Source organism: Zea mays, chromosome 5, assembly GCF_902167145.1.
Source record: "Zea mays cultivar B73 chromosome 5, Zm-B73-REFERENCE-NAM-5.0, whole genome shotgun sequence".
NCBI classification, from domain to species: Eukaryota; Viridiplantae; Streptophyta; class Magnoliopsida; order Poales; family Poaceae; genus Zea; species Zea mays.
In genome coordinates this window covers 166482330-166505789 of record NC_050100.1, presented here as the reverse complement: position 1 = coordinate 166505789, position 23460 = coordinate 166482330, and the positions used below count along the sequence as shown (strand labels likewise).

General features: G+C 43.9%; 2 protein-coding genes across 3 annotated transcripts; one reads left to right on the top strand and one right to left on the bottom strand.

The window, feature by feature from the left end:
• The first annotated feature begins 409 nt into the window (after positions 1-409).
• On the top strand, positions 410-2967 carry LOC100501817 (F-box/kelch-repeat protein). 2 transcript variants are annotated; one of them, NM_001349052.1, is made up of 4 exons: positions 410-631; positions 870-936; positions 1044-1828; positions 2064-2818. In NM_001349052.1, the coding sequence occupies exons 3-4, from the start codon at positions 1362-1364 to the stop codon at positions 2689-2691; spliced, it is 1095 nt and encodes a 364-aa protein (NP_001335981.1). In that variant the 5' UTR covers positions 410-631; positions 870-936; positions 1044-1361; the 3' UTR covers positions 2692-2818. The 2 variants fall into 2 exon arrangements, with proteins under 2 accessions (NP_001335981.1, XP_023155813.1); XM_023300045.2 differs by having other exon boundaries at positions 454-631; positions 1019-1828; positions 2064-2967.
• An 800-nt stretch (positions 2968-3767) lies between these two features.
• On the bottom strand, positions 3768-23148 carry LOC100279866 (uncharacterized). The gene is given in 12 exon segments (NM_001152819.1): positions 3768-4278; positions 4368-4487; positions 5024-5101; positions 17255-17341; positions 17456-17537; positions 17646-17713; positions 19140-19200; positions 19956-20035; positions 21211-21287; positions 22417-22512; positions 22602-22758; positions 22919-23148. Coding segments are annotated over 12 exon segments (1251 nt in total). The 5' UTR covers positions 23087-23148; the 3' UTR covers positions 3768-4101.
• Positions 23149-23460: the final 312 nt, after the last annotated feature.

The following is a 23460-nucleotide window of genomic DNA, read 5'->3' as shown; positions in this document are numbered from 1 at the left end:
AATCAGGCACAATTATTTAGAGACGCGTCGCTTCACAAAGTACAAGGTTTTGTTTACAGCAAATAGCTTTCCCCCACCCCACAATAATAATAGACCAATGAGCCCCTCAATTTGAAAAGTATAAATGATTTTCTGAGTAATAACGACGTGTATAATAGATGTCTTGAGACGTGTCTTTGAATATGCCAAAAGTAGATATATATCTTGACGAAGACGACAAAGACAATGATTTTAGCTTTATGTTTGAGACATGAGACTAGCTGATTGATCAATTTATATTATTGAATGTTTTATTTAGTACAATAAATATAGTAAGATATATATTTTTGGACACGTGCACTGTGTTATATTTTGTTTGAACTGCGTCTTATACTTATATCAATGTAAACAATGTCAGAATTGTACATAACCTAATCTGTTATTACGGCATACCTAAACTGCCCTGCATAAATCCACCGTTCCTTGATACGACAGCTCTGAAACGCGGACAAGTCTCTACAGCCTCAGCACGGACCCGGCCTGCCTCCTCTTCTCTCTCTCGGCGACGACTGGGCGACCGACCAACCGTCGCTGCGCTACGCCAGGTGCCAAGGTCTTCTTCGGGTCCTTCGCCGGCGACCAGCAGCACCAGGTATGCCCGCCCTCGCTCTTCCCTTGCTGGTGCGCTAAACCGAGCGCCCGATTCCCAACTTACCGGTTATCTGTGTCCGGATCTGATCTAGTTACAAGCAAATCCCCCTGTATTATGCCTACTACCTTCGCTTGTTTCGCAAAAATTATCTCGTGGAGTACATGTGTATTCTTCTGCGCCACCTGCTCCATGGTGAAATCAAGTTCATCATCTTAAGCCAATCTGTTGATAACCGCAGGCATAGACTTGTGTAAGAAATGGATGCAACTGCCGGTTAATTGCGACACAGATTTATATGGACATAGGTATTCGGCTCCTCCCTGCTCCCTCCCTCTCTGAAAATGGCTGGCAACTACTGTTACAATCTTGTTTCAGCTAACATCGTAGCACGTTCCACTGTTTCTTTCTTCAGATATTGGGGCCATGTGTAAGGGCGGAAGCTGTTCCTACCGCGTCAATAAGGGGAGTCCTGCTGGTTCTACCAGGAAGATCCATTCCACAGCCTCTCAAGGTCGGATGGCATCTGACACAGCGAGGGTAACGAAAACAGAGGCATCAAAGCTGAAGAACCTGATCTCGGCATCATTCAAACCCTTGTCTCTGACCATTCCCATCGGCGACGGATTCCACGAATCGCTCCCTTTCAGCCATTGTCATTTATAGTAGAGAAAGACCTACGAGAACGTCCAGGTGCTTTCTGCAGGATCTCATAATACTTGCACGAGCTAGGATGCAGCTCAAGCCTCCTGCAAGACCCAAGCTCTATTCAGGGCTCATGCCCCAAGAGGATTTGGATCCGTACCGTGATCTAATACCAGGCTTGCCTGAAGACTTGGCGAAGATATGTCTTGCCCTTGTCCCTCGTGCTCATTTTCCTGCCATGGGCGCAGTTTCCAAGAGGTGGATGTCGTTCCTCGAAAGCAAGGAGCTCGTAGCTGTGAGGAAGGAGGTTGGGAAACTTGAGGAGTGGGTGTATGTCCTGGTTCCAGATGCTGGGGCGAAGGGGTCACACTGGGAGATTTTAGAGTGTTCGGGGCAAAAGCAGAGCCCTCTTCCACGCATGCCTGGACTAACCAAAGCGGGGTTTGGTGTGGTTGTTATTGGTGGTAAGCTCTTTGTTATTGCGGGCTATGCCGCTGACCATGGGAAAGACTGTGCTTCAGATGAGGTTTATCAGTATGATTCTTGCCTCAACAGGTATGCTTGGGTTCTCATAAGTTTATTATACTATGGAAGATTCTGTTCATTTCTCAGTGACCTTACTAACGTCACAAAACTCAATTGATAAACTGGCATACTGAGAGAAACTGAACACATCAAAGGAAAAAAAAACTCATCAACTCTGATACTGATATATTATTCAACCAAATGCATATTAAGGTCTGAGTATTTTGAATTATTTGGCTGATTCATTTATGCTATTGGTTCCCAGGTGGACTGTGCTTGCTAAGATGAATGTAGCTCGGTGCGACTTCGCCTGTGCAGAGGTCAATGGGGTGATATATGTTGCTGGTGGATTTGGTCCAAACGGCGAGAGTTTATCTAGCGTCGAAGTGTATGACCCAGAACAGAATAAGTGGACACTGATCGAGGGCCTGCGCAGACCAAGGTGGGGCTGCTTCGGGTGCAGCTTCGAAGGGAAGCTGTATGTCATGGGCGGCCGCTCAAGCTTCACAATCGGTAACTCCCGTTCTGTTGACGTGTACAACCCTAACAGCCACGCCTGGGGCCAGGTCAAGAACGGCTGCGTGATGGTCACGGCTCATGCGGTCCTCGGCAAGAGGCTCTTCTGCATCGAATGGAAGAACCAGAGGTCTCTAGCAATCTTCAACCCAGCTGACGACTCCTGGCAGAAGGTCCCCGTGCCGCTCACCGGCAGCTCAAGCACTCGTTTCTCCCTCGTGGTGCACGAGGACAAGCTGCTGCTCTTCCCTCTGGAGGAAGAGCCCGGGTACCAAACGCTGATGTATGACCCTGCAGCTCCGATGGGGTCCGAGTGGTGCACGTCGAAGCTGAAGCCGACGGGTTCTTGCCTGTGCAGCGTGACCATCAAAGCCTGATGATGACCTTGAATGCGTGGGATGCGGTGGTCGTACTGTCCTCATAAGATGGAGTCCCACACGCCTTCATATTTCAGAGTTGGGATGAGGCTGCCTTCAGTTGGTCTCATGCGCACTTTCTTTGCTTGAAATTTTAATTTTGCGTGTCGCATCGACAAATAATGGATAGGACATTTATGCTTCGGTTCATTGAGTTGCTGAAGCTTATGATGTATTCTCACTTCTGTATTGAACTCTGTTCGTTTGGTTGTTTAGTTGATTTGATCTTTTGTTTTTTGCTGGCACTCACATGATAACGACAGCCGTGCTGTCAACAGTCAACTGATGCTCGGCAGAAAGGTTTATGTCGTTGGCTCGTTGCACATGATCAGGTCGGCTTTTCTTATTTGGGGCTGAAAGTATAGCTCGGGCTCAAATTTCATTAATCAGATGGAGGATTAAGATTCTGGAGCACTCATTTTATGAGAACCTTTGCGCACAGATGAGCTGGTCAAGTATATTACTACTTGTGACCTTTGATCTTGCAAGTCCTGATTGATTCTCATGATGCAGTATGTGCGCCCACGTTTTATCCCGTACAGTATGATAAGAGGACTTTTGGCTTTTGCCCCCTAAAAGCCAAAAGCCAACCAAATGGCTGGATCTAGGAAGCAGCTTTTTCTAAAAGCTGACTTTCTTGTAGTGCAAATCTGAAAGCACCCGTGGACCTGCTTTTAGTGGCTTTTCGGATGGAACTATGAAAACATATATCGAAGAATTTTTAATGACTTTTAGTGGTTTCCGTCAAACGGTTTTTAGCTTTTTAACAGCTTACAACCTACAACAGCTTTTTCCACAGCTCACAGCTCACATCAACTTTTTTCACAGTCCAACCAAACAGACCCTAAGTATCAACAGCTTTTTCCACAGCTCACAGCCCACATCAACTTTTTTCACAGCCCAACCAAACGGACCCTAAGTATCAAGCATAAACAAGCCGTCAGACGATATGGTACTGTATACTTGTGCCCATATAATGGCGATTATGACTGGGATATGCAAGCAACTTCCTCTTCTTCATCAGATGCTATATGTTTCGTAGGAGTAATCTATAATTAAAGATGATCGAGTTGTCATTAACAAGTGAAGTCGTTGTAAAACGCATACATCAGAGTACATCACTTATTTTTGGTGCTAGAACATTGTAAAATGCATCAAGGTCAGCGAAGCGATGAGATCGGAAAGATCCCAAGCATATATGCGCAGCAAGTTGCTTCAAAGATTGCCTCAGCAATGTACGGAATCCGATCTGATAATAATTCATGGAATCTGAGACTGACCACAGACTTGGAAATCAACAGTTGGCGCCCAATTGATGTCAAGCAAAGGAGAACCCGAGAGTTTTGAGTATACATTGTAGCCTTTTACGATTCAAAGGACTCCGAAGAAAGGATTGGTGATGGCAGAATTCAGCTCGGCTCCAGCTGTGTTCAGGATAGCACTGTCGACTTTTTCCCTTGCCAAAAACAAGAATTCGTCGCCTTCAAGTTTCTCAAATCCGCAGAGCTCCAGGAACTCTATGCCCCCATGCAGATTTCCAACCCTCTCCTGTAAGGTGGGGTGAACAAACAAACACATTAACAAGGTCGAATACAAAGCAAGGACTCTCCCAAATCGAAAGATTTATTTATTGTTACCTGAAATGTTGCATTCGTCAGCCTGATCTTTCTAAATTTCTCCTCGTCAGGATTTTTAGCAACGTTTCCAATGTAAGTAAGCAGTGTTTGGAATGCCCTCTTCACTTTGGCATCATCATCCTGTCACAAAAAAAAATGAGAACGTGGTTATGTAAATCGCAACGCCAATTGTTGAACATCATGAAATTGGCCCCTACAGTTTTCACGATGCTAAGCTTTGAAACTCATATTAAGCATCAAAACAAAGAGGGCGGAACTACAGTTAAACAATTCCAAGTCTGTGAAGCCTAATTCACTTCACATTTTACAGATGAAGTCCTCTTCTGTATTTGAGAAACTGTGCACTCCATCCTTACTGTCTAAATTGGCAGTACTATGTCATGTGCAGCATGACACCTATAACTTTTGTTATATTTCTTATAAGCACCATGTCTGGAAGACTAATTACTTCATCTATCAGAGGTTTACGATCTGGTTGCCTACCTGCCGAAAGGCACAAAGGACCTACAACTACACAGCTTGCATCTCGCCGGTGCAATCTATTACTTCAACCTTAAAAAAAAGCATGCCTAGATTTTACATACATGTAGATGTAGTCATATTTATACATATACATAATGAAAAACAGACCTCAAGGGACAAACTACACATTGTACCTTATTCTGTTGCTTCAGATTTCTTAGACAGTCCCTCATCCTCTCTGCCTTTGTGGCTGGCCTGACAGGTAATGCACTCTGCAGATTCATATACCAAAGTGAGTTACTAAATAAAAAACAAGAAATGAATTAAGATTAACCTATATAGCGAACTAGTGGATGAAATATGTTCTCCCCTTCTACGAAGTGTAGTACTCTTTAACAATTTTCATCTCACAAGTCCAATAGGTCAGGAAATGTAACACCCGGATTTTAGGGGTCCAAAACCCGGGGTTAACATAAACACCAGGTATGCTGGGACCAAGTCTCAAACATATGATGTATAGTGGCACAGGATCGAATGTCACAACTTTATATATAACAGGAGTTCTTTACAAAATAAATAATTACATTATAAGGAGACAACGGTCCAGCAACCCAAAGTTGACTGGGAGACGACGACCTAGACCTCTCACGAACTCATCACAGCATCCTCCATGAGCATCATCCTGCAGTACCTGGTCTTGACCTGTGGTGTATGTGAGACAGCAAGAGTGAGCTCACATACGTTCATCGCTCAGCAAGTTGTGGGGAATAATGTGCATGAACTCGCCAAAGGTGGGAGCTCACGTGAAGTGTAAGGCTTACCAAAGAAGATGGTTAGAGCTGAGCATTGCTTTTAAAGTTGGTCAAAATTTTATTAGCAGTTACTAAGTATAAGTAAATACCAAACCCAATTAAGTAGTAGAACAAAAGTAACCACATCACCTGCAATGCAATGCATATGACAAATTGAGTTTAGTTCCATAAATTAATCATGTGAGTGTCCGAGCCGCTCATGACCGTGAGCACGGCTAGTATACCAGTTTTACACTCTGCAGAGGTTGCGCATCTTTACCCACAAGTCGTGTATCCCATGTCGCCAGGGTTTGCAAGGCCCTTAGACACTTCCGAGGTGAATGGCTAGGGATCCACTACGAGGCCTTTACAAAGTTCCACTAGCTTCCGAAAACCCGCTACAGTTTATAGGAAGATCCAGTACAGGAATCCCTTGCAGGACCGCCATCGCAGCAAAATCCTCCCGAGGGCCTCCCCGCACTGACCTCTCCCCTACTGCCCTTGCCCCTTTCGGGTAAGGTAGTCTTCCACTAGCTTTCCTAATTAATCAGCCAAGGGCGTCCCATTAAACCCTTGTGGTAGCACTGTTTTCCCGGGTGGTTCTCCATGTTCCAATTAACATAATGATCTTAACATGAACCATAAATAACAACTGATAACAAAAGTATAATCATGAATAGTGTAATCTTCATACCCAAAACCACATATAGCACTAGCAAGTACTACCCAGAAAGTTCAGTGGTAAACAAGGTATAAAGATAGACAAACTAGGGTAACCTATTGGGTCCCATCAAAATTAACCTATGCAGATCATTATGATTAATTAGAACATGAGTAGGTAAAAAGAAGTGATCAAGGGCACAACTTGCCTGGGCCTTGAGAATCCAGGTACCAGGATGATCTTCAGGTGACTCGTGACCTCGCACTAGTCGTAGCAATACAAACAAACAGTGTATAGGCAAAACTAACATTACACCAAACATATATGCAAAATACATATTAATAATCTACATATTAAAATAAGATCACAGGAAAAAGAATTATTAATTTTGGAGTTGTAGAATTCAAGTTATGATTTTCCTAAGGTTTAATGTGATTAAAATATGATTAAATGATAAATAAATTCTCTGACAACAGAGTTCATGTCAAAACAGTGATTCTAAATGGTAGAGAATATTATTACAAAATTTTAGGAATTGGAATGACTCAATTTGGAGTTAAAATGAATTAGTTATGAATTAATTAAGTTTCTGGATTTATTTTAACACTAAAAATCATTTTCTAAACCATTTTCTATGATTTTCCTATTCACTGGACTGGGCCTCAATTATAAGGAAGGTCAGGGGGCTCGGCGCAAGAATCCCGAGACACAGGGAACAGGATCCCTGGACGGCGGGTTCTTTTCTTAAAAGGTCGGGGTCTCTTTTGCATAATGTCATGGCCGAAAGGGTAAGATCTATTATGAGCCGTCCGATCCGTTATCAACGACCCAGATTATAACCCGAGCCCCGCGAACCGGTACGCGCTGATAGCCGCAGGATCGGAATCCAACGACGTAAATTTTAAGTATCAAGATCTAACCGTAACCACAGGATCCGAGATCTACGGTTCACGGACGATCTGGACGAAAGGGTATAACCCTTCCAATCACAACCGCCCATATCAGATCGCACGGTTAGGAACCTACCACCTACCCCCGGCTGACCGACGGCACTGCCGCCACACCCCACGGCGGAGGCCATTGCCGGCGACAGCGTTCCCGTGACCCAAGACCCCCACTCGCCGACCGGCTAGCGCAAAACGATGTGGAGACGATCGCGAGACAGAAGGCGAGCTTACCTCCGAGAATCGTGGCGTCCGGAGCTCTGCCCACGGTGCGGCGCGGAGTCACGGCGGCGCAGCGGCTCCGGTGAGCAATTTGCCGGTGTAGACCGCCCCCCAACCCGATGCCGATGCCGCGGAAACTCCCGCCGAGTCGAGGCGAAGCTCCCCGACCACACGCGCAAACCCGAGCGCGAGCACAAAGGAGAGTCGCTGGCGGCGTGGTCGACAGGGTGCGGATTCGCCTCCGTCCGAGGTTCGCGAGTGCTTGTGAGTGGAATCGCGATGGCGGCACGAAGCGGTTGAAAAGGAGATGCGCGGCACTTGGTTTTTATAGGCACGAGGAAGGCCGAACCCGTGTTCATCGGCGGCTGTTGCGCGGATGGCGGCGGCGATTTCGTCGCCGCGGACTTGGGGAAGGGGACGAGTCCGACAGGGCGGGCCCACGGACCAGAGAAAGGGAGTGAGGAGCAAACGCGGTGGAGAGGCTGACGTGGGGGCCCCGCATGTCGGCGAAAAAGAATCAGAGGGCGCGCGCGGGAGTGTGGGCTGTTGCGCAGCGGCTGCCAGGGCGGGCCCGCGCGATAGTGAAGTTTCGCGCGCGTGTGCGAGAGAGGCTGGTCGGTGGGACCGGGATGTCGGCGCACACCAGGAATCGGTGTAGTGGGCTGGCGCGAGGTAATCTCTAGGTGGGCCAAAATCCCAGCAGTGAGCCCAGTTAAGATTTTTCTCTTTTTCCTTTTTATTTTCTATTTTCTTTTCTCCATTTTCAAATCCAATTTGAATTCAAACTTAAATTCAAACTTTTATGGCTCATCATTTCAACTTTATTTTTTTGTGAAGTTAGGGATATTAATTCTGAATATATTTATTTATATATATATTATTTATATTTTTGTTTTATATCCCTTCTCTCTTATTTTCTATTTTCTATTCTAAATTCAAATTTATACTTCTATTTTAGTTTTCAGACTTTTCAAATGTATCAATTGAAATCCAAGGGTGAATATAAACCATACTATTTTATTATTACTAGTTTAAGTTTTATTCTCCTTGTTTATTTATTTCATGTATAAATGGTTTCCTTTAAAAGAAAAAAAAATTCTTTTTCTCCTCTTTTTCTTATTTCCCAATGATACTTTGTTCAGATTTCTTCTACCAATTCCAAATTCAGAATTTGGGTGTTACAAATCCTACCCCCCTTAAAAATAATCTCGTCCTCGAGATTTGTAAGAAAAGGGAATACAAAAGGATTGGTTTGCAATTTAGCTTTTAATTTCTAAATCAAGGGTCTCTCTTTTTATTATTAGTAAGTGATAGGAGAGCATGGGTATCATATGTATGTCCACTTTATTATGTAGGATAGAAGATGTCTTTAAAGTATAGATAGGTTTGGGTAAGAAAGTGTAGGGTAAGGAAAGACTTCCCCCAAGATTTCGTGGATCTTGATTCATCTTGGTGATCTCACTTGATCCTTGAAGACTTGAGTTGATGCTCATCCTTTCTTGATGAAGTTGATCATCTTCTTCGGTCTTGTCTCATTGATTAAGAGTTAGTGTATATTATCGGGCTGGGGAATATGGTTAAGATAGATATGGATGAGATAGACTACGTGATGTAGATTAAAATTTGTGTGATGTTAGGTGGGGATAGGCAGATCATGCAATCCATCAAGACTCTATTGGTTGGGTTGGTTTCTCATTCTTTATTTAGTGTAGGGTGAACTAAGTTAAAACATGTGGAGAGGGTCTAATCTATTTCACCAGTATTAATTATCATATTTAAGTAGCCACACTAGATTAGATCATATGAGATTAGATGGGATCTAGATTAGATTGGATATGGCTAGATGAGACTAGTTAAAGTTAGATAGATCTTCCTGGGTAGGATATAGTTTATCAGGATATGTTAAAAATCTTTGTTAGGTTAAAACAGAGGGGTTATGCAACTATCTGATGGGTAAGGTAGTTGCATATGGTTAGGTGGTTGTATATGGTAAAGTTAGTCTAGGGCACCAATTTTAGGTTAGATTGGTATAACTAGATTAGACTAGATAGGATCTCATAAATTTTAATTAGATCATGGTTGTTATTCTTAGAGTGGGATAAATATTCAATTTAGGGCAAGATGAATCCATAAGATAAGATAGAATCTTTCGAGGTCAGTTAGGTCTATTAGGATGAGATAAAATCTTTTCAAGATAAGATGAGTATCTTTTAAGATGAGATGGATCTATTAAGGTAAGGAAGAATCTTTTAAGATAAGATGAATTGGTTAGAATGAGAGCTTTTATGATAAGATAAATCTCTTAAGCTAGATAGGTTCCAATGGGGATAATTTAGGTTGTCTAGTTATTTTATAAATATATTTTTATACATATGTGTATATGCAGATGCAATTGTGGACATTACTCCACAACCCATCACACTCAATCAAAGATCCAAATCAAACAAGTATCATAATAACAAACATTCAAATACATAGACACTTATAAAAATAGTTTTGTTTTTGTTCCTAGGATTAAGTCTCCTATTCCTAAAGTCACTTTAGGCACAGGATTTCAAAGTGTGAAATCCACATATGTTCTTAGAAAGATAAAGGTAAGAATAATCAGAGTAAAGCGGAAATAGATGAGAAAGGATTAAGAAAAGTTTAGAAAAGAATCAGAGTAGCAAAGGTAAGTAGATAATGGTTGTCCAGTTCTATCTAGGTTTCGTCCTACAGTCAACATTCCTCTGATACCACTTCTGTAACACCCGGATTTTAGGGGTCCAAAACCCGGGGTTAACATAAACACCAGGTATGCTGGGACCAAGTCTCAAACATATGATGTATAGTGGCACAGGATCGAATGTCACAACTTTATATATAACAGGAGTTCTTTACAAAATAAATAATTACATTATAAGGAGACAACGGTCCAGCAACCCAAAGTTGACTGGGAGACGACGACCTAGACCTCTCACGAACTCATCACAGCATCCTCCATGAGCATCATCCTGCAGTACCTGGTCTTGACCTGTGGTGTATGTGAGACAGCAAGAGTGAGCTCACATACGTTCATCGCTCAGCAAGTTGTGGGGAATAATGTGCATGAACTCGCCAAAGGTGGGAGCTCACGTGAAGTGTAAGGCTTACCAAAGAAGATGGTTAGAGCTGAGCATTGCTTTTAAAGTTGGTCAAAATTTTATTAGCAGTTACTAAGTATAAGTAAATACCAAACCCAATTAAGTAGTAGAACAAAAGTAACCACATCACCTGCAATGCAATGCATATGACAAATTGAGTTTAGTTCCATAAATTAATCATGTGAGTGTCCGAGCCGCTCATGACCGTGAGCACGGCTAGTATACCAGTTTTACACTCTGCAGAGGTTGCGCATCTTTACCCACAAGTCGTGTATCCCATGTCGCCAGGGTTTGCAAGGCCCTTAGACACTTCCGAGGTGAATGGCTAGGGATCCACTACGAGGCCTTTACAAAGTTCCACTAGCTTCCGAAAACCCGCTACAGTTTATAGGAAGATCCAGTACAGGAATCCCTTGCAGGACCGCCATCGCAGCAAAATCCTCCCGAGGGCCTCCCCGCACTGACCTCTCCCCTACTGCCCTTGCCCCTTTCGGGTAAGGTAGTCTTCCACTAGCTTTCCTAATTAATCAGCCAAGGGCGTCCCATTAAACCCTTGTGGTAGCACTGTTTTCCCGGGTGGTTCTCCATGTTCCAATTAACATAATGATCTTAACATGAACCATAAATAACAACTGATAACAAAAGTATAATCATGAATAGTGTAATCTTCATACCCAAAACCACATATAGCACTAGCAAGTACTACCCAGAAAGTTCAGTGGTAAACAAGGTATAAAGATAGACAAACTAGGGTAACCTATTGGGTCCCATCAAAATTAACCTATGCAGATCATTATGATTAATTAGAACATGAGTAGGTAAAAAGAAGTGATCAAGGGCACAACTTGCCTGGGCCTTGAGAATCCAGGTACCAGGATGATCTTCAGGTGACTCGTGACCTCGCACTAGTCGTAGCAATACAAACAAACAGTGTATAGGCAAAACTAACATTACACCAAACATATATGCAAAATACATATTAATAATCTACATATTAAAATAAGATCACAGGAAAAAGAATTATTAATTTTGGAGTTGTAGAATTCAAGTTATGATTTTCCTAAGGTTTAATGTGATTAAAATATGATTAAATGATAAATAAATTCTCTGACAGAGTTCATGTCAAAACAGTGATTCTAAATGGTAGAGAATATTATTACAAAATTTTAGGAATTGGAATGACTCAATTTGGAGTTAAAATGAATTAGTTATGAATTAATTAAGTTTCTGGATTTATTTTAACACTAAAAATCATTTTCTAAACCATTTTCTATGATTTTCCTATTCACTGGACTGGGCCTCAATTATAAGGAAGGTCAGGGGGCTCGGCGCAAGAATCCCGAGACACAGGGAACAGGATCCCTGGACGGCGGGTTCTTTTCTTAAAAGGTCGGGGTCTCTTTTGCATAATGTCATGGCCGAAAGGGTAAGATCTATTATGAGCCGTCCGATCCGTTATCAACGACCCAGATTATAACCCGAGCCCCGCGAACCGGTACGCGCTGATAGCCGCAGGATCGGAATCCAACGACGTAAATTTTAAGTATCAAGATCTAACCGTAACCACAGGATCCGAGATCTACGGTTCACGGACGATCTGGACGAAAGGGTATAACCCTTCCAATCACAACCGCCCATATCAGATCGCACGGTTAGGAACCTACCACCTACCCCCGGCTGACCGACGGCACTGCCGCCACACCCCACGGCGGAGGCCATTGCCGGCGACAGCGTTCCCGTGACCCAAGACCCCCACTCGCCGACCGGCTAGCGCAAAACGATGTGGAGACGATCGCGAGACAGAAGGCGAGCTTACCTCCGAGAATCGTGGCGTCCGGAGCTCTGCCCACGGTGCGGCGCGGAGTCACGGCGGCGCAGCGGCTCCGGTGAGCAATTTGCCGGTGTAGACCGCCCCCCAACCCGATGCCGATGCCGCGGAAACTCCCGCCGAGTCGAGGCGAAGCTCCCCGACCACACGCGCAAACCCGAGCGCGAGCACAAAGGAGAGTCGCTGGCGGCGTGGTCGACAGGGTGCGGATTCGCCTCCGTCCGAGGTTCGCGAGTGCTTGTGAGTGGAATCGCGATGGCGGCACGAAGCGGTTGAAAAGGAGATGCGCGGCACTTGGTTTTTATAGGCACGAGGAAGGCCGAACCCGTGTTCATCGGCGGCTGTTGCGCGGATGGCGGCGGCGATTTCGTCGCCGCGGACTTGGGGAAGGGGACGAGTCCGACAGGGCGGGCCCACGGACCAGAGAAAGGGAGTGAGGAGCAAACGCGGTGGAGAGGCTGACGTGGGGGCCCCGCATGTCGGCGAAAAAGAATCAGAGGGCGCGCGCGGGAGTGTGGGCTGTTGCGCAGCGGCTGCCAGGGCGGGCCCGCGCGATAGTGAAGTTTCGCGCGCGTGTGCGAGAGAGGCTGGTCGGTGGGACCGGGATGTCGGCGCACACCAGGAATCGGTGTAGTGGGCTGGCGCGAGGTAATCTCTAGGTGGGCCAAAATCCCAGCAGTGAGCCCAGTTAAGATTTTTCTCTTTTTCCTTTTTATTTTCTATTTTCTTTTCTCCATTTTCAAATCCAATTTGAATTCAAACTTAAATTCAAACTTTTATGGCTCATCATTTCAACTTTATTTTTTTGTGAAGTTAGGGATATTAATTCTGAATATATTTATTTATATATATATTATTTATATTTTTGTTTTATATCCCTTCTCTCTTATTTTCTATTTTCTATTCTAAATTCAAATTTATACTTCTATTTTAGTTTTCAGACTTTTCAAATGTATCAATTGAAATCCAAGGGTGAATATAAACCATACTATTTTATTATTACTAGTTTAAGTTTTATTCTCCTTGTTTATTTATTTCATGTATAAATGGTTTCCTTTAAAAGAAAAAAAAATTCTTTTTCTCCTCTTTTTCTTATTTCCCAATGATACTTTGTTCAGATTTCTTCTACCAATTCCAAATTCAGAATTTGGGTGTTACAGGAAAACCATGAGCTTAAAAAGGAACAAAATTGTGTTAAAAGCATAGTCATCATAGTTATTAGACCTCTCACGTTCCTACTTGGTCATGCTTGATGATTTTACTCATTATTGCTGGCCTTTCCCACTGTGCCAGAAATCCGAAGTCTATGCTCATTTTGATGATTTCATTGCCTATGCTCAAACTCAGTTTGGTTGTGTACCTAAATGCTTTCAGGCTGACAATGGCACGGAATTTGTTAACCATGCCACGTCTGCTTTCTTGTGGAGTCGCGGTGTCCTGCATCTTGTCCCTAAACCTCTCCACATAATGGCAAAGGCGAGCATATGCTTCACACTATCAACAACATCATCCGCACGCTGCTGATCCATGCTTCCATGCTGCCACCATACTGGATTGGAGTGCTTGCTATAGCTACTTACTTGCTCAACCGGTGGCCCTCTTCTTCTGTCGGCAACCAACTCCTGTACCAGCTCCTCCATTGCTGAGTACCAGATTATTCTCAGCTTCGCGTGTTTGGCTGCCTCTGTTATCCTAACATTAGCGCGGCGACTCACCCCACAAACTTGCACCTCGCTCCGCACCATGTGTCTTCATCGATTACCTGACCCTGCACAAGGGTTACCGTTGTCTTGACATTTCTACTTGGTGGTGATTATATCCCGCCATGTGGTCTTTGATGAGTAAGTGTTTCCATTTTCTGCCACTCTGTTTGCAGCGGTGTCGCTTGACTTCCTTCTGCAGGATGCATCTTCGGCCACTCCCTCTGCACCTGAGGTTGAGCAGTCGTCGCTTCACCACCTCGATGATCCAGCCATTTACCAGCCCTGCACTATTTGCTGTCCAACCATCCATCACTGTTGCTTGGCCAGCCAGCACAACTACCTCCAGCATGGCTGCCTAGCCAGCCAACCCTTCCCCAGCTGAAGCTCCAAGCGGAAGCTTGAGGTTCGGAGTCGTCTACAAACGCCAATCACCGCCACCTACTGCTGACCGCCGCTTCAGTGGCAAGGTCTACCAAGCACCAGCGCCGTCCATCTTCGTTGTTGTCCCCTGCGATGGATGGGGCTGGGTCGTCCACTACCGCGACACTGACTGAGTCGGACTCTTCGTGACACAGCGCGCCTGTCTCCACTGCCCCATGCACCCCTGCCCTCCTGGAGGATTTCTTCTAGGTGCTACAGCCGCCTGCGTCTGTGCAACCTTCACAGCGGCACGCCCCAACCGCCTCTCCTTCTCCAGCAGGCGCTGACTCGGTTACTGGTGTTGTGCAGCCAGTTAACTACCAGGGTCTCTCTGCCATGTCGACATCTCCGCTTCTAGGCAACTACCGTAGTGCGCTGGCTGACCCCAACTGGTGTGCTGCTATGGCAAATGAGTATCAGGCGCTCTCGACAACAACACTTGGTGACTCATACCTCGACACTCATACCTCGACCCCCGGCGCCAACATTATGGCAGGCAAGCGGATATTCAAGCACAAGATTCACTCCAATGGCTCTCTTGTCCATCACAAGGCTCGATGGGTGCTTCAAGGCTTCAATCAGCAGCACGACGTCTACTACGACGAGACTTTCAGCCCAGTTGTCAAGCCAGCCACCATCCGTGTTGTACTCAGCATTGCACCCTCACAAAAATGATCAACTCGGCGTGAAGAATGCCTTCCTGCATGCCAATTTTGAGGAGACTCTCTACTGCCAACAACCATTTGGCTTTGTCAGCCCGTTGGCCCCTGACTTTGTTTGCCTCTTGCAGAAGTCGCTATACGGCCACAAGCAGGCACCTCGTGTGTGACATCAGCGGTTTGCCACCAACATCTACAAACACAGCTTCTCCACGGCAAAGTCCGGCATGTCTCTATTTATAAAGATCAAGATGATGTCGCCTACCTGTTGCTCTATGTCAATGACAATGTACTTACAATGTCCTCTCCGGTCCTACTACAACGTACCACCGACCGTCTCACCTCCGAGTTTGCTATGACAAACCTTGGCGCTCTCCACCACTTCCTTGGCATCTCCGTCACGCGCTCCCCCAACAGTCTGCTCCTGTCACAGCGACTCCAGTTGACTCTTGGTCCAAGCTGTCTAGGACTGACGACAGCCATGTGCTGACCCCTCAGAATACCGAAGTCTGGCTGGTTCTCTGCAGTACCACATGTTTTTCTTTCTCGAACACGCAGAGAACTGTGCATCATTATATTAAGAAGAAAAGAAGAGTCCAAGTTGGACCATAACAAACATTACAACTGACACAACCATGGCCAAAAACACCAATACACAAAAAGATCCATGATTCTAGACAAAAACAGAGCGAGAGCGACCATCTAAACTCAGCTAAATATCAGGAATAGGGGCGGTTAGAAGGGAGAGCTCCCTAGCCCCTGCCAGCCCCCATACGTCTTTCTCTTGATTAGCTTTTCTGATAGCCACATCCAGGTTTGGAGCCTGCCTATCAAAAACACAGCTATTTCTGTGCTTCCATAGTGTCCATGCTCCAAGAATAATTAGGGAATTCAGTCCCTGCTTAGCTAGTTAGCTACACAACTGACTTGGCTGCTGGCCCAATACCACCAATCCATGAAGCTGTTGGAGATTAATCTGCAGGAGAATCTGGAACCAAAAATCTATGGCAAACACACAACACGCCAACAGGTGGTCAATTGTTTCTTCTTGATCACACAAGGGCCAACGTTCTGGATGTTCCATGCCTCTCTTTCTCAACTGATCAGCAGTCTAGCACTTCCGAAGGGCAGTTAGCCACAGGAAAAACTTACATTTCGCCTAAGCCTTCCATATCCTCTCAGCAGGTTCAAACTGGACAGACCCAAGAAAAAAACACTAATAAAATGCTTTTGCCAAGTACTTCCCATTTGCAGCTAGCTTGAACACATGTTTATCCTACAATCCCATCTGCAGCTCTACATCTCGCAGGAGATCCCAAAGTGATAGGAAGTCCACAGGCTGACTGTCCTGATCTCGCCTATGCTGTTCAGCATGTCTGCCTCTTCATGCACGACCACGAGAGCCCCACTTGCCCTTATTAAGCGCATCCTACACTATGTGGAGGGCACCCTCGACCTCGATATCAATGGTGTGTCATCCATCACTGCCTATTCCAATGCTGACTAGGTAGGCTGCCCAGACTCTAGATTGGCGACAACTTGGTCTCCTGGTCTTCAAAGTCCCATTCTAGTGTAGTGGTCGAGTATCAGGTTGTTGCACATGCAGTTGCAGAGTGTTGTTGGTTGCGACAGTTGCTTAAAGAGCTTCACGTCTCGATTCCTTCGACAATCATTGTCTATTGTGACAACGTCAGTGCAGTCTATATGACAGCTAATCTGGTTCATCATCGTCGCACGAAGCATATTGAGATTGACATCCACTTCGTCCATGAGAAAGTTGCTTTGGGGCAGGTTCGAGTATCACATGTCCCCTCTGCACATCAGTTTGCGGACATCTTGATGAAGGGACTGCCTATACAATTGTTTAGTAACTTTTGGTCTAGTCTCTGTGTCTAGTTTCCTCCCTCTGTGACTGCGAGCGGGTATTAGAGATATTATAGTCTAGATATGTTTGTTTCTCACTTGTACTCCAAGTTTTATCATGGCTATATATGTGAAAGTTACCCCTCTCTAATGGGTGTCAGGTGTATTCTTACATAAATAGTAAAGGAGAATCCAGATTCAAAAGAAAATACCTTCTTCTCTTCAACAGGAGGTGGTGCACTTGGTTTGGCAGCTGCTGGGTCTTCTGGTGGCAATCCTAGTTTCCTTCTCCTTTCAGCCTGAGAACCAAAGAAAACATTTTAAGCCCCAACTACTAGTATTTGCTACATCAGTTGAAAATTGAATCACAAAGCCAGGAAGATTCTTGATGATGAAGCGGGGAAACTAGAGACCTTATCTTCTTCTAATTTCTGGCGGATTTTTTCTCTAGCTCTTTTCTCCTCCTCTTTCTCAAGTCTTCGCAATTCTATCATGCTTCAAATGATGAAAAAGAAATCAGTCAACAAGGAATCAGTACAGTAAATCAAAAGGAAGCAAAAGAAAGTGAAACAAACAAAACACAGAGAAGGAAAGAAGACCAACCGTTTCCTTTCATTTTGTTCCTCAATTCTTTTGGCTTCAAGAAGTTCTTTTCCGATTCGTACTCTTTCCTGGAAAATAAAAAATGTCCAAATGTCTTTCTGTTCAATATAAATGATTTGTAGAGCCAAATGATCTACAAGGTTGCATGGTCTTTAAGGTAAGTCGTGACCCCCCCCCCCCCCCCCAACACACACAAAGCCTGCAACACCTAGACATTGACAAGGCAAAGTGAGGCGATGCCTTACCTGTCCTTAGAAAATAGGAGCCGGGTAGAAAAAATGAAAAACAACTAAAGGGCAAATGAAGAGTATTGGATGGTCCAGCCAGCCCAAGATTACACATGCCCACACCATGTACTGCTCTAATGGAAGCACAGACGAATGGCTCATGTCCGCACATGCTGCCGGGCTCTCTGCTTCTCTTTCACGCAGAATCACAGATGTAGCGCCCTTGCATCTCGCCCTCTCGCACTGCTCTTACTTGCACGCACGCAGCCTGGTCTCAGCTCCTCCCTTCCCTCAATGCTCCTACTCGCTACTCTGCTCCCTCAGACCGATCTCTCTCATGGCCCCCTTCTGGAGCAGCCACCACTCCCGCACATGGCCCAGGTGGTGCCAGATTTGGCGGGGATGAGGCAACTCCATGGCCTTTCTGGTTGATTCCCCATATTTTTCCTCTGTTCTGCCTCCAATCCCCTCGTCTTTCTCACTAGTTTAAGCTAGGCGCCAGGGACACCTAGCTCCCTGTGAGTGCCTCGTCGCACAACGCCTTAAAAACACTGCAAGGTTGATCCATAAACAATAATCCCTCTGATGTCTGATCACAAATATAAGTCGTCTAGGACATCAACATGGTCTACAAGGTGGAACTTTGACCTATAAGTTCGGTAGAAAATATTATTTCAAACATAAAAATCACATGTTATGACATTTCTCTAGTAACATCACCTTAGGTTGCAATACTATTTATATATTTAACTATTGATGACCAAAATTAAAAAAACTTTGGCACCAGAACAATCCTAAGACCACTAATATGCGATCGAAGAGGGTACAGCTCAATGGAGCCCCTCAAGGTTTGACACTTTGACCAGGGATATTAAGCAAAGCCCAAGAGGTCACGAAGAACAGTAGGTAGAAATGCCATATTAATTTTCTCATAGTACTTCAATATACATTTTTCAGTGTCATTCTAAATACATGTATAGAGATGTCACATGTCAATCTCTACTACTTAAAATGTTGATGGGGGGCGGTTGGTTATAGACTTTAGCTCCAGGGCACAGATTTGTGTATCCAAATATGTACAGAGATATTGTTATGGCTTGCTTACTGATTTCTTTGACATCTTTAAATATAATATTCATGAACGGATGAACCACAATAAAAGCAAACAGTCTCAGCTCTCAGGCTTTAATATTTGTTTATTAGAGAACTAGTGCGACAGACGGGCACCCAGGTAGCAGTAAGGTAAAAAGGAGAATTGAGACAATACCTTCTCCCTTTCTCTTTCCATTCTTCTCTCTTCTTCCTCTTTCTTCTTACGAGCACGCTCCCTGTAAATGGACAGGGAAAATAGTACAAGATGTCTCCAAAGAAAAAAAAATATTCCACATTCAACAATGAATAAACAGTTATAGAAAGTGAAAATGTGAAAACCACAGTCAAATCATATGGTCTGCCAAACCATTCTGACTTCCAGTGTTAAAAAAACTCGAACATGCAGGAGAGTTGTGCATCATTATAATAATAAGAAGAAAGGGGAGAGAACCCTTACAAACACCCTAAGCTAAATCTACAACTAGGAGCAAACATTTGGGGGGGGAGAAGTTTCTTTTTAGTAGAAGCGTTAAAAGTTGTAAGTTTGCCTTTAAGAAAATATGATTTTCCCAGTATCATCTGTGACTGAAACTCTAAGGGTTCCATGTATAACTTATATCAGGGTCTCTTATCATCCAAGCACCGCAAAAGGCACACTAAGAACCCTTCAGCAGGGTCATAATGTGACAAAACCACCATTCGTTTGGAGTATGTCAAATGTCATCATTATACGAAAGCAAAAAAACGATTTGTTCAGCACAAATATATTAGCTATGTTTTCAGACGAAAATAAAATGAATAATTTTTACGGTTCAACAGCTATACAGAAGACCAAGAGGGTGTGTCAGATAGCTGGAACACACCAACCACATAAAATAAATATTCAAATACTAGTAAACTAATTTAGAACTAGCAACATTAACAAAAAACTTCATTTTAAAGAAACTATTTAACTATATGCCCATGGTGTACATAAAGTTCATAAAAGCACCTTAGCTCCTGTGCTTTAATCTTCATTTCTTCAGGAGTCAGGCTTGGCTTGTTAACCTCCGTTTTTGAGTTAGCTGGTACCTAAGAGGTGGAAGGATGTAACATGTAGAAGTTGGAGACAAGTATTTCCATGAAGCATTGGTATAACATACAAAAAATATCTAATATGCCCTACTAAGAACAACTAGCCAAAGCTCGGTGTAACACGAGAAACCTAGTGATATGGAGGTTGTACGAGTGGTAGGTTTGGGGTCTAGGGCCAGGACCCCGGCGCTTGGGGAGGCCGACCGCAGGGCTTTACCCACGGCCGGCAAGAGAGAAGGGATTTCCTTCTAATCCCTTGCTTACCTTCAATTGATACAATCCCTCTCCTTATATAGAGAGGGTTACTTGACCTCTAAGCACTAGATCTAATCTTATCTCTAATTCTAATCTTATCCCAAACTAGCCTTATCTTTATCTAACCAACCTAAGGGCGTGCTACAGTACCGACGCCGCTGTAACGGTATTGTAGTGTCCCTCTTGAGCCCTGACACCTAGTGTGAAAGTTTAGTGGCAGTGGAATATTTGCATTGTTAATGTCCATCCTAATCATGCATGTAGAAGCAAAGTATAAATGGGCAAACTTTGGCAATGCAGTGTGGCATAAGCTATCTTTGCTCAAACCAACAATATGTACTTCAAGATAGCTTCCAACTTGATAAATATTTTAAAAAAAGAAGAAGTGTGACATGATCATATGTTGTTGTCATTTCTTGGAACATGTGAAGCACATTAAAAATATCGCATTCGGGACATGTGAAGCACAACATGCACAAATATCAAATTAGCTGCTTGTAGAGATTTCAAGAATATAACACAAAGATTAAAATCACAACTTAATGTAATAGGCATAGGAACTTCAATGAAAACTTGAAAAAGGTTGCCAAAACCATGTATTATTGAGACATATATTGTTACATCAAGAATGTCCTACTTTTTAAATAGGGGAACAGATAAGCACCGCCAGAGTATCAAAGGAACAAATCAATAAAGGTCAGACTTAGTGTCTGAGGCTCCCACATGAGTGGGGTCTATGGAAAGAATAAACTGAGACAATCCTTCCCCCACAAATATGGAGAGGCTGCTTCGAGCCCGTGACCTAGTGACTTAGTGAGACAGCTCTCACCACTACACCAGGCCTACCCTTATATCAAAGGAACAAATCACTATTCATTAAACTGTGAAAACCAAGTGAAAGAAGAATATCATCATACCAGAGGCATCTCATCAATATCTGCGTCCTCTTGGTGCTCAGAAAGCCAGTTAATAGCACATTCAATGGTGCTATTACCTATAGTAAAAGTACATGGATCATGAAAGGACTAATTTCATAGCATTTTTGCCTTGCAATTAGAAGAGGTAATATCAATAGAAGCACCAAATAGTCTGCAACACATTGGCATATCCAACACTGAAGTAAATTTTGTTGGATCACCGCAATTATTTTTATCCTGAGTTTTGTTCTCGGATTCTATCTGAGGGGTTTGCTATCGTTGTAGAAATCCCACTCTCGCTATGGCAATTATCTTGTCCGGAAGAAAACGAAATACCAAAGTTTCAAAATATACAATCTATTCATTCAATATTTTTAATTATAATCAATAAAAGTTACTACTTAAGAATACAATGGATCAACTTTAACATGAGTTGTCAAAAGCATCACAGACATATCAGCATCCATGTATTTCTTTTCGTCAGTCATGTTACAAATTCAGTCCATAAGCATTGATGCATTCATCCTGGCAGATATAGTTCCAGAACCATATACTTCCAATTTAGTCCCCCCCCCCCCCCCCGCCTCATTCATCTCATGATAGAACTTCCAAGTCCAATAACTTAAGTCTTGACTTATGAGAAGCATGTCTAAAATATCTTAGTAACAAAAAACAAATTCAACGATTCATGCATTCTACTCTCCTTGCAATCTAGCATGGCAGTTTGCTACAAAACCTTATAAATCCAAGTTGGAGAAAGAATTTGTCAGATATTCTTAATGGAAATGACTTTCTTTTATTTATGCTTCCAAATGTGAGAAACATATCCTGACAGTTATATGAGGTAAATAGCCTAAGCAGATCCTTAGACTGCTGCTGTCTCATCATCCTAAATCTTGTCTAAAGGATAGTATCATTGGTTATATGCAAGTTATTCCCTTGTGACAGCATATGTTCCTAAAGGAAGGCAAAACCACTTTTCAACTTCACAAAGAATCAACTAGAACTAGGGATAAGATCATAATCCACTAAATAAAATAGGCCATCTTCGATGGTTCTTCATGGAGTCCACTTATCCATGCTTCTTATATATGTTGAAAAAGTTACAGACCTAGGCTATAAAATTGCAAGTGAAAGACTTTCTGGTTTCAGTCAAAGCATTCAAAACATTACAGCAAGAGAAGCCAACAACATCACTAAACATACCAGAGAAGTGAAGCGCCCTAGTGGCACGTGCTGTCGAGAAACCCATGCCCTCAAGGTCCGTGAGCACCTCCTTGTTCACCTCTGGCACAACCGTCTCTGCACAACCACAATACAGCACAATAGTTAGTCAGTAAGTAACAGCATCAACGCTCATGAGGCTGAGACAATGGAAACAACCACCAAACCTTGTGTCTCCTCAGTCGCCGAGGCCGACGCATCGACGTCCGTGGCATCATCGGAGGCCGGCTTAAGCGGCGCCTCGAGGTCGATGGGTTTGGCCGCCTCCGCGGTCTTGTCCGCGAACTCCGTATGGCCCGTGCGCTTCGTGTGCAGGTCCACCTCCTGCGAACAGCCGCGGAATCAGTAAGCATCGAGCCTACGCGATCGGAATCTGATCGAGGATCCCACCACGCGCACCGGAGTGAATCTACGAGGGACAAAGCACCAAAATCCGACGGGAAAATCAGGGAGAGGAAGATAGAGAAGGGTGGTGGGATCTTACGGTATGGGAGCGGCATGGCTTGCCGCAGTTGGAGCAGACAAGGTTGAGGACGGCCTCAGTGGACTCGACGAAGTTGGCGTGGTTGGTGGACTCAGCGTGCGCCTGCGCCTCCTCCACACTCCGCAGCTGCGCGCCGCAGTCGCCGCACCGCAGCGACAGCCCCGCCATTGTCGCAGCCGCCGATGACGCTTCGATCGGCTAATCCCCTCGGCAGATTTGGGGCGAAAATGGTGAACAGGCAGTTTGGGGTGTTTGGTTATCTGACTACGACTAACGTTTAGTATGTCTTATCAGATCTGTGATACCAATTAGGAATATTAAATATAATTTAATTATAATTATATAGATAAAGATTAAGGGTGTTTTAGATGATTTCAAGTTGAGCTCTAGTGTTGAGCTATAGTTTATAGAATCAATTTAAATAGTTTTAAAAATAGTTTAAATCTAAATAATAAATGAAATGGCTTATTTAAATGTGCTACGAAGGTTTAGATCTTCAACTCTATAATTTTTTGTGTAGCATCTAATGATCTGCCTCACCA